Raw genomic sequence first — 12,500 nt, 5'->3', positions numbered from 1 at the left:
CTTTGGGGGGAAGGGTCTTCTAGGGCCTGAGGTTCCTTTTAGATTGGGTACTTCTGTCGAGGCCGGGGTTCTTTTTGGGTCGGGGCTGATCCTTCGGTGGTTGGATTCTTTTAGAGGGTTCTGTGGGGATGGCCGGGGTTCCCTAAGGGTCAGGGTTTCCTTCAGGGTTATGTTTCTTTGTGGGACCTGGGTTCCTCTAGTTTGCTCGAGTTCATCCTTCGGGTTGGGGTCATCCTTCGGGGGCTCGGGGAGGGGGGGGGGTGTCTATCAGCGTCCTTTGTTGTCGATCTTCCCCAGGTGGGTTCCTCCGCCCGGCGAAGGTCCCGGCAGCCAATGGACACAAACGATTTGGGCAGACTGGAAGATAAGTCAGTTTCTTCCTTTGCTTGAAGCAGTGGTAGGCGGCAAACCAAAGCAAAAAATAAGTAATAATGATAGTAACACATAAACACACACACACGCACACACACACACACACACACACACACACACACACACACACACACACACACACACACACACACACACACACACAGCAAGAATAGGCAATTACACATCATCACCGAGAATACCATGAACAAAAAAATTACAGGGATACGTTGGATAATTCCACCATGGATATTGACTGTCGTAATGATCACTAAGAGCTATCTGAGGCTGTTTATGTATGAAAAAAGACTTCAACCATAAACATACAGCCCAACATGGTATCTAGCATAGCCTTCTTTAATTCTTCTTTATTGAGACAAAGCCCGTATGTGGGTTTATCTCCTCTGAATAAAAATTCTCCTCTCATTCCACTATCCCACATCTACGGACACAAGCCCTTCCACACCCAGAGAAGGTCTGCCCACATTTAGTTGAAGGAAGTAGGCAGGAACTGGTTTACCAGTAGAAAATAGGCAAGATTTGGTTTGCCAATAGGAAACAGGCAAGAACTGGTTTACCTATAAAGTAGAAACATACATACATACATACATATACCAAGGCTTTTTCCCCCTTACAAGGGAGGTAGCCAAAAAGGGAAAGGCATAAAAACACTCCCACCCATTTCATCCCTACATACACTCCACACCCCTCCCACCCTCCCTCTCATCTGAGCACCTCCTGGATGACGGGTCATCCCTGCACCCTGCCCACCGCCCTGGGTCAGAAGCAGTGTCGCAAGACACAGCACATCCACAGCAAGGCCGCTTCATTTAATCGGCGACCCCCCCCTCTCCGTCCCCCCTTGCATATAAGTAGAAACACAAAGGCAAAAGCCGACAAGACTGTGAGAATTAACAGCGTATGAGATCGAAACCTTTATTGGTACGACGTTTCGCTTGTTACAGCTTGAAAAAGCTGTAACAAGCGAAACGTCGTACCAATAAAGGTTTCGATCTCATACGGTGTTGATTCTCACACCTATAAATTAGTTAACGAATGGAATAGACTTAATAACCATGTAGTTAGTGAGCGCTGAAACTATCGGTTGTTTTAAGAAAAGGTTAGATAACTTAATGGTTGGGGTCATAGGTGTTCATGGATATAGAATTGCCTAGTGTAGGCCTTATGGTCTCTTGCAGTCTCCTTCATTCTTACGTTCTTAACAGGGATAGATAAGGTGATCCTCCAGCCTCATGTTCACTGACTATTGGACGTAAGTAATCCTTGGAAGGGAAAGTTTTTTTTCTTAAGAATACCACCGTAAGAACGGTGATTTCTTTAAAAAATTCTTTCCTTACATGAATCTTTCCTTATATAAATCTAATATAAATCTTTGGAAGGGAAAGAATTTTTTTAAGAATACCACCGTAAGAGTCTTGACAGCTCTTGAAGACGCGAGGCGGGGGGGGGGGTCATCTTCTTTGATATAAGTATCGACGGACCTCCTTGTAGGTACTCGTTGGTTCCTGAAGATGTTTACAGGCAAAACTCAACATGAGATGAAGTTTGACGAGATAAACACCATATGAGGACGGAGCCTTTATTTGTACGACGTTTCGCTTATTACAGCTTTTTCAAGTACAAGTTGAGACACAAATACTTGAGATTAAATAAGGGGAAAGGAGGGAACGGGGAGAGAAAAGGGGGGGAAGGAGGAGGAGGAGGAGGAGGAGGAGAAGGGGGGGGATTGGACACTGGGAAAGAGATGAAGTGATTGATGTCGACCTCCATGTTGTTGTTGTTGTTGTTGTTGTTGTTGTTGTTGTTGTTGTTGTTGTTGTTGTTGTTGTTGTTGTTGTTGTTGTTGTTGTTGTTTCCTGAAGATGTTTACATGCAAAACTCATCATGAGATGAAGTGATTGATGTCTTACAAGTTTACCTTTCACCAGACAGCGCGGCTTTACTGGTTAGTTTCTAGGTTAAGTCATCAAGCAGTGTTTTTTTTTTTTTTTTTTCTAGATTTTTAGTGGCTCCTTTCCTTGTGGAGGTCGTTCTTAGAATGGATAAAATTTCTGACAACAATAAAAACAAATAATGATCATGATAACGATGATGGTGATGATTAGTAATAATAATAATACTATTGGTAGTACTAATAATTATAATCACTCCTTGTGGAGGTCGTTCTTAGAGTGGATGATATTTCTGTCAAGAATAAAAACAAATAATGATCATGAGAACGATGATGGTAATGATGATTAGTAATAACGATAATATTGGTAATACTAATAATTAAATTGATAATGAAAATAACAACACAAACAATAATAATAATAGTAATAATAATAATAATAATAATAATAATAATAATAATAATAATAATAATAATAATAATAATAATAATAATAATAATAATAATAATAATAATAATAAACTCGCCTATACCAGGGGGAGGATAGCTGTAACCCAAGCCTTCATTTTTGTCCTCTGCGCTTGGACTGTTGGGCGGGACTCGAACCCACAACTAAACGAATGAGTGACCAACCCGCTACCGATTACGCCACCGGCCCACTCGATGACGTTGACCACTTTATCTAGTTGATCTATTTTATCAGCACCCTCCTTGTCCTCGTGCCGGGGTCTGATCATGCCAAAAATTCCTGTTTCAAAAAAATAACCCAGACATCTTATCACATCTCGGCGTTTCTAAAGAATCCTGTTGCTTCGACAGAACTCTATGTATTTGATTATGGTGGATGTCAGATGATTCCTTTCAGCTTGAGGAAAGGTCATGTGGCAAGTGGTTAATTTCTATATCATACCCTGACGTCCTTAACAGAGTTTGCTGTGAATGTCATCGGATGATTTCAATTATCTTGAGGGATGACTATATGCTGAAGGTGGGATCCTCCCTTTTGCTCCTCACCCGTCTAAGCCTCCTTTCACACTAGACAACTAGTGACGGTCACTTGTTGCCTACCATTATTTCAAATTGAGCCTTTCACACTACGTCACTGCGGTTGCCCGGTTGCGCGACAGGCTATGGCTGTTGCCCGTTCCGGTAACAAGCGACCGTCACTAGCAGTTGCCGTCACCGACCGTCTCTTTTTCTTGACCAGCAAAGCCTCCAGAAGAAGCACCTCTTTCACTGATACCATTCTTTCGACTAATGAGATGATGAGAAAGGATTCCACAACTCGGTGACAGTCACTGGTTGCTTGCAGTTGCCCGAGACTTTCACACTAGGCAACTAGTGACGGCCACTAGTGACGGTCACTGATTGCCTAGTGTGAAAGGGGCCTTATGAATTCAGTGTATACGGGTCTTTAGTGACATTCCCACGGGCGAAACTCACGCGGCATTCTTTTATGCTGAAGTCCGCTCAAAAGAGAATTCAGATCACTTTTAACTTCTACTATGCCTCCGTTCTGCTACTCTCCTTAATTCTCTCCTCTGTCAATTCTATAACACCCTGTCTTTGTTGAAAGACTAACCCCAAGGACAGAAGCTCAGGTTAATGCCGACAGCATACTAAAGGCACCAGATACCAAGCCATTGCCCAATAGTTCGGATATGGCCGAACGCCGCAGCCGGGCATCAGTATCTCGTAATCTCACCAGATACTGGGCTCAGTTTGAAGCCTGACCGCTTACTAGCGGCGACATAAGCACACTACATTCCCGCCAGTCGCTAGCCGACAAGGTGGCCGGGAGTTTATAGCTTCTGGTCGGCTGATGAGATGCCCCTCTGGAACGGTAAGGTTAAGCCTCAATTAGAATAACCCTACTGAAGCATTTCAAGAGGGGGATTCCATTATTCCAAAGCACGAGGAGATAAGGATGGCGATATATACATTATGGACAAAACAGATTACATAAACAAAGCGATTACTCTTTTAGAAGACACACCAATATACGAAAAGAAACACATAGGGTACGCTCAACAAAAAAACACACACTTTTAATATGAAAGTTAGGAAAATATTGAAAACAAGTGAAGGAGGGAAGAAATGGCTACATTTACTAGAAGCCCCCCCCGCCCCCCACACATACGTGGAATGTCTAAAATGCATAAACCAAGCATCCCACTAAGACCCATGACATCAGAAATCTGTAGCGCACCACATAGATTAGCTAAACAGTTAGCCAAACCACTCAAAAAGGTTAGGATCATTAAGCGTAACCCATCGGAAGAATTCAGGAGATATGATAAATGGATTAAAGATATACAATTTACAGACAAGAAACTACACAGCCTGGACATGATATCGCTGTTTACAAATATTCCAGTAAATGGAACACTAGACGCTATAAAAAGAGTAACAGAAAATTTAGATGACAATGAACTACCTATTCCAAAACCAGACTATTTACAAGTAATTTCTCTAAGCATTGACTTCGACCCCTTTGCATTCAACCAAGAAGAATATAAGCAACACTATGGTCTCCCTATGGGGTCGCCGTTTAGTGCAGTAGATACAAATATTTACTTAGAAACATTAGAAATGGACAACATAGCAAGAATAATAGGCAGACACACCACATGGCTAAAGTATGTAGAAGACATAACACCCAAAACCCCAAACATGCAAAACAAAGTCCGATTACTAAGTAATGTGCACGAAAAGATCAAGTTCACATTAGAAGAAGAATAAGAAGGGTGCTTATCATTTTAGACGCAACAATTATTAGAACAGATTCCGGCCCAAAATATAAAATACACAGAAAACAAACCAAAAAAGAATGTTATGTCCACTACCTATCATGTTACTGTGAAATAATTAAATCAGGTATAATAATTGGATTCTCCCTACGCGCATACAGAATATGTAGCACAGAATATATAGAAAGACGAAATAAAACAGTTTCAATATTTCAAATATTGAAATATCCAAAGAGATTAATTATATAGTCAAAAACGAAATCACAAGAAATAATTGAAAGAGCAACAAATAACAAAGAAAAAGAAGAAAATGATAAGAACAATGTATTAGTAATCCCAACCTCTCCAGTAGTCACAAAATTAAGAAAATATATTCAATAAAAAAATTAATAATTACAAACACAGGGCAAATAGGAAAAATAAGAAACAAAACAATATACTTTAAAAATGAAAATAGCATTGTGTATAAAATCCCGTGTACAGGGTGTGATCAGTCATATTATGGAGAAAGCGGACAAGGGATCACAAAACGGACACAACACAAAATCGATGTCAGGTCACAAGGAACTAGCAGCTCACTTGCAACACACACAGGTAAAACAGGACACCTCCCCCCAAAAATAAATAAATAAATAAATAAATACTACACCAAGGACTCAACAAGAAAATGAGAACAATTATAGAAACCGCAGAAATTAGTGAAAATAATACTAATAACAGCAGAGGAGGATTCATCACATGGCCTCTCCTAGTGGCAACCCTAGCAATCAACAATTGTAGACAAAAAAAAAAAAAAAAAAAAAAAAGAGGAGCGAACAACACACGTAAAATATATATATAACTGTGTATCTATCCTTTAGATGTAGTTTCCCTTGAAAAAGACCAGTGTCGAAATGTCAGTAATAAACTCAAAGCTCTTCTTGTTTACGTTTCCGCGTGTGTGTGTGTGTGTGTGTGTTTGTGTGTGTGTGTGTGTGTGTGTGTGTGTGTGTGTGTGTGTGTGTGTGTGTGTGTGTGTGTGTGTGTGCGTGTGTGTATGTGTGTGTGTGTGTGTGTGTGTGTGTGTGTGTGTGTGTGTGTGTGTGTGTGTACACATATATATACAGCGATATGGAATTGCATGGGCTTACGGAAGAGATCGTCAAAAGGCGTCATCTCATTCTTGGTCAATTTAGCGGTAACATGACATCAAAAGTAAAATATAATGCTTGGAATGAGGTAGCGGCAGAAATGAATCGCGTTACTAATCACTCGTGAGATGTGCGCGTGAATAAAAAAATACACAAGTTTAATCACTCGTCAAAAAAAAAAATAATAATAATAATAATAAGTAAGGTACGGACAAAATTTTAACAGAAGCATTTAATCAGTAACTATTCTTCTTATCAGTAACCAAGATAGGTGTAATATACGATGAGCAGTATTATGTAAGCATTAATCAAGGTTTCTTGGGGATTATTGTCGACTTCTCTGGAAAATTTCATGTTAGTCAATAAGTTAAAAAAAAAAAAAAAAAAAAAAAAAAAAAACTTCGTCCCTGGACTTTGTCACCAGTGGAAAAAGAAACACTCTTCAAACTCCAAACGTACAGTTCGTCTGCATGGAAATAAATGGTGGCAATTGGAACTGCATGGTGAGTCAGTTCCAATGGTTTATTTGAAAAAAACAAAAAAAAACAAAAAAAAAACGTCGTTTTCAGTAATTCCAAAATGATTTCTCTTTTGGTTGGGGTTGCCAAATCAACATCTCTCTTGATGGTTTTTTTTTTTTTTTTTTTTTTTCTATTACGCTTTTGTTCGAAGATTTGTTCCGTCATATGGCACTTGACCCAATCTCTGAATGAGTAAGCAGTACAACTGGCTTTATGCAGCGCTGTTCATAAGTTCTTCTTTTCAGTGCTGTTCTTGAATAGCTTGTTCGACAAAACACTAGCAATGAGGGGCTGTGATTCACTACGATCTTGGATCACGTGTTGGACTCGTGATCGACGACTATTACCCTTCTAGATGAGAGCTCGGAGCTCATACATTACCCGGTCTATGGGTACAGTAATGCTCTGGGTTTACACACACGCACACCAAGCTCCTTGCCCACCAGAGTTGGGGTACCGGCTCGCAGTGCAGCGATGTTGAAATTTTCAGTCTTCGGCGAGAGTCGAACTTAGATCGCTGAATAGTCAAGCACGGTACCACTACACCAGTGAACCATGTGGTGCGCGCGTGTTAGTATATGTTTGCGTGTTTTGGACCCAGTCCGGAAGCAGACTACTGGCCATTCAAGCGATGAGAAGAGCTACGAAGTTCATCCCACAAAATCAAGAGGGCCATCGTCTTTGTCGCCGTGGCCGGACGCCACAAATGATGACTGCAGTTGAAAATAATGACTGACTGCATAGACGCGAGGCTAGGAAACCCATTAGAATATGACCACTGCCAATCATCATCAGTAAATCGTTATTCGTCTTCTGCGAATAGCGGTCGCTCGGAGTTTAAGATTATTTTTCGGTTTGTTTGCTTCGGTCAATATCACCCCTATCGTTACTGCGGCTTGCCGCTGCTGTACTGTTTACCTGTTTGTTTATTGTTTAACTGTACCTATGCATTTGTTCATGTATATTGTTTGTTATTTACATTATTATAGTTTTTATTTATTATTTTATTTTTAATATGATTTTTTTTTCTCGCATCCGACCTAGATATGGATCAAAAGGTCTCCTGTCGGCATGCTCCGCCTTTGTAATCCTTTGTAACGGCCAGTAGCCTCTTCCGAGATGCACCCGCCCGCAAATTCGATTCGTCTCCGTACAAAGAGGCGTGGTCTCGGTCGCCTGTGAACCTCGTAAGACCGAAGTTCGTACATGTCTCGACCCCCCCCCCCCCCAAAAAAAAAAAAAAAAAAATCCCAAGCCCCTTGAATGAGAGGCAATATGGACCACGTTATTCTCATAGGTGATGATGGCGAGGTGGATAATATGGAGGAGAGGGTAATAGGGAAGATGTTTATTTGTTTGTTATTATTTGTTTGTTTATTATTATTTATTTGGTTTTTATTTATTACTAATTATCTCTCTAACGATTTATATGGCTTGTTAATGAGTGATGGACTTTTGAAGTCAAAAGATTGCGTAATCAGTCCTAGAATCTTATTTGCTCTCTCAGAGGCTGAAATACACTGCTTGGATGATTTGAGATCGTTACTGATAATTACGCCGATATCCTTTTCACTATCCACTTTTGTTAACGAATTTCCAAATAACTTGTAATCGTACTTACTGTTATTTTTACCTATGTGCATTACCTAGCATTTACTTGTGTTAGATTTCATTGGCCACTTTTCATACCAAAAGGTCTCCTGTCGGCATGCTCATATTTTGTAATCCTTTGTAATCTTTACAGAAGCTATACTGTAGTGACGTCAATCAATATCATAAAATATTTAAATCAACGATTATCACGACCGGCCCAAAGCGAACGACGTAGAAATACTGTAATATTCTGCTATTTCTCATGCACGCTATCGCTATAGGGACGGGTTGTGTTAATGATCATATTTTTGTGTTATGCATTTGTTATTGAAGTTTATAAGTATACTGTTAAACAGAAAACTATAACCAGAAGTAAACATAGGATGTACACACCGCCAATGTGAAGTGTGTACTGTATATCGCTCCTGTGTGATTTTTATAATTATTGATTCATGTGTAAATGCCTTGTCACAATATATTACAAAGGATTACAAAGGCGGAGCATGCCGACAGGAGACCTTTTGATCCATATCTAGGTCGGATGCAAAAAAAAAAAAAAAAAAAAAAAAATCATATTAATAATAAATTAAAACTATAATAATATATATGCTCATATGCTCGTTTTGCATGACATCGGGTGTGCACATGAAAACAGTTCAACATTACGTCAGCGTTTTCACGATCTGTCACAGTCTGCGACGTCTACATCACATCTCCTAATCCTGTCTCGTACCTGTCGTCTGTTATTTTTCATTAACTAGTTTATACACGTGGACTAATCCTTTGACAGCAAGAGAACATTACCTATTCGTGGCACTCATTTAACGCTCGAGAAACTTGTCATATACAAACACCTTAAGCCAGTCCGCGCCTTGCTTAAGCCCCAGTCACATTATCACGATTTTCGTCAAATGTGATTTGGAAAAGATGGAAGACGACTTTGCTTAGACTATTCTAGACTTAACTAAGGACAATTCAACGATATGTCTACAATAATGTGTCTAATATTAGTATTGATTTAACTTCTCTTAGTTTGTCATTCATCTTCTCAACATATGACGTATTTGGAAATTCGTAAAAAGGTAAATGAAGTCGTTTTTATTCAAACGAACTCATTTCAGTCGCGCGCGCGCGCGCGTGTGTGTGTATGTGTGTGCAATAGTAATAATAATAATAATAATAATAATAATAATAATAATAATAATAATAATAATAATAATAATAATAATAATAATAATAATAATAATAATAATAATAATAATAATAATAATAATCAGTTTATTGGGTACAGCAGCATTACTGCTGAAAATATACATACTACAAGATTATAACAACATAAAACTATGACAGTGAAAAGATGTTGTTACAAGCACTCAAATAACAAAACAAAAATAGTAAGCTGAAGAGTAGGTGTGTAGTACAACAATGTTAATTCTTGTTGTTAAGTCCACAAATGTCGGTATGGGGCTCTTCTTATACCGGTCGGTGCGTGGTCTGATCGGCTTGATGGTACTATGGCGCCGCACCTGCAGCCGTGGTCGTGGTACCTATGGAGGCAGCAGGTTCCGGTGCCGAGGAACGCAAACGACCTCAGACTCTGAGGATAGCAGTCAGCAAGAGTGGGTAGTCCTAGTGTGGTGATAGGTGGTGTATGCTTTGCAAAGGATTGTGCGACAGGCTCTTTTCTTCGTGTGTGTGTGTGTGTGTGTGTGTGTGTGTGTGTGTGTGTGTGTGTGTGTGTGTGTGTGTGTGTGTGTGTGTGTGTGTGTGTGTGTGTGTGTGTGTCCAGGGCTTTAGCTCGAGCAACGCCTCACCCACGTCTCACAGTCTCCACTTACTGACGTGAATATCAAGGGTGACTTCTGGCTCAGCAAGAGAACCTAGCCCATCCTCAATCATTTTCCATGGCCAATAACTAGATATTAACGAACAATGTCTTGGGAATGAACTTTTTGGTGAAAAATAATATCCCAATAGAGAATGCGAAAGGATGAGAAAGGCAATGGAGGCAGCATGAATATGCATTAATGAGGTAACTATTAATAGATCTTCAACTTACGATGTTCTCAGTGCTCCTCTTCCTTCTCCATACAACAAATAAAACATCGTAAAGGCGCACTTTCAACAAGACACATAAAACATGAAGCCAAAATTCAACGGATACAATTGCCGTAGTCGACGCTGAATGGTTAAACAGAATTAAGAAACGGTTGATCCAGATAATGTTCTGGAGGATTAGGTTCCTCCCACGAAATCTCCTTCCCATCCTTCCCAAACTAGATCAAATGGACAACGAGGAAAACCAGACCTTCCACGCTCCCATAAGAACATAATGAAGAAGACTGCAAGAGACCATAAGGCCTACTACACTAGGCAGTTCCGTATCCATCTCCACCTGTCATCCCCATCCCTTAAGCTGTCTAATCGTTTCTTAAAACAACTGATAGTTTCAGCGCTCACTACATGGTTACTAAGTCTATTCCATTCGTTGACCACCCTATTAGTAAACCAATTCTTGCCTATTTCCTTCTTAAATCTAAATTTGTCTAGTTTAAGTCCATCACTGCGAGTCCTGCCCTGTTGTATTAATATGATGACCTTGTTTCCATCACCCTTGTTAAAGCCTTTAATCCACTTGAATACCTCTGTTAGATCACCCCGCATTCTGCGTCTTTCCAGAGAGTGTAAGTTAAGGTGCCTAAGCCTCTCTTCGTAAGGCAAATTTCTAAGTCCATGTATCATTTTGATCATTCTTCTCTGCACTGATTCTAGTGAATCGATGTCCATTCTGTAGGACGGAGACCAAAACTGTACCGCATAGTCAAGGATGAGTCTAACTGTTGCTAGATAGAGTTTGATAATTACGTCTGCACTCCTATTCTGCTCTTGTACAGTTTTAGGATTTAACTAGAATATCAATTAGCCTCTCCACACTTTCTCCCACCTACTAGGCGCCTACTAGTCGCACATAGCAACTTGTACCCGGCTTGATAAATTTTTTCAATGAAACATTCACCTGATTAATCTCTTTTCTTTCGTAATAAATACAGGTCAGGCCTCGTGAGTGAGGAAGATACCTCCATATTCGAAAATATATTTGAAACAAACTTCTGTACCTTGAACACACACACACTCCCTTTCATTATCTTTGATCATTTTACGAAATATATAACTTTTTCTGGTATCGAAGTCTAAAGTTACACGTTTCTGAAATCTAAACCATCTTATTTTTCTTTAACGTTGACACCTCTCATAATACCATGACATCTTCAGCGTCTATTTATTCTTAAAAGCAAGTGTACATTTGTAATTTTCGTAATTCTAAATGAGTCTGAATTTCTAAAACCTTGAAATTCAAATGAAAGTTTGTTGTCTAAAATATATTTCACCATGGAATGAATTATCTTATAAATAAAACCCAGCACATGATCTTAAAGACTCGCATATATAATTAACTTTAGGAACATGCAGAGAAATTGCTACGACTAGAGTATGTGTATGAACGCACATAGAGAATTAGTGTAGCGGACAATCATACTTCGTTTTTCTGCAGTTTCTTGATTTATACCAGTTGACTTGTACAATTCATTTTCCCAAATAACCTGTTCGGGACGCAGGTCGACCGACTTTGCCTCCTTGGCAGTCCCTTATCATCTCTAACGGTTCGTCAAACGCGGTTCGACAGACACGTGTTTAAAGTGATGTGTGAACGTGTGAACGGGGTATTTGGGGTTTCACCAACGTGTTCGACAACCAAATACCCCGTTCACACGTTCACACATCACGTGTCTGTCGAACCGCGTTCGACGAACCGTTCGACCGTGTAAACAAAGGATTGCAAAGGATTACAAAGGCGGAGCATGCCGACAGGAGACCTTTTGATCCATATCTATGTCGGATGCGAAAAAAAAAATCATATTAATAATAAGAGAATAAAAAAAAAACTATAATAATGTAAATAACAAATAAAATACATAAATAAATGCATAGGTATAGTTAAATAATAAACAAACAGGTAAATAGTAAATAATAATAAATTGACATATAACTAATAATAAATGAAAATCAGACAGACAAATGATAACAAAACAAAAACAAATGATATAAGATAAATTATAATCATTACAGCATCTTACTTAGGTATTTATCTAAATGATTCTTAAACCCCATCTAACAGTAATGTACACCCTCAACTACTGACGTCGCAAATACATGAACTAGCTTA

At 39.3% G+C, this 12,500-nt stretch overlaps 2 protein-coding genes across 3 annotated transcripts in view; one reads left to right on the top strand and one right to left on the bottom strand.

Moving 5' to 3' along the window:
- Positions 1-12,500, bottom strand: part of LOC143036374 (beta-1,4-glucuronyltransferase 1-like) — an 86,147-nt gene that overhangs the window by 65,973 nt on the left and 7,674 nt on the right. The window lies entirely within an intron of this gene.
- On the top strand, positions 4,436-5,023 carry LOC143036031 (uncharacterized). Its single transcript, XM_076203288.1, has one exon. The coding sequence runs from the start codon at positions 4,436-4,438 to the stop codon at positions 5,021-5,023; it is 588 nt and encodes a 195-aa protein (XP_076059403.1).

Source organism: Oratosquilla oratoria, chromosome 20, assembly GCF_046742065.1.
Source record: "Oratosquilla oratoria isolate Oo_2021 chromosome 20, ASM4674206v1, whole genome shotgun sequence".
NCBI classification, from domain to species: Eukaryota; Metazoa; Arthropoda; class Malacostraca; order Stomatopoda; family Squillidae; genus Oratosquilla; species Oratosquilla oratoria.
Note: the sequence above shows the minus strand (reverse complement) of the source record. Positions and strands in the feature narration are given on the sequence as shown.

Excerpts from the sequence above, each read along its gene's own strand:
- LOC143036031 (XM_076203288.1), top strand. The coding sequence starts at position 4,436 with ATGCATAAACCAAGCATCCCACTAAGACCCATGACATCAGAAATCTGT.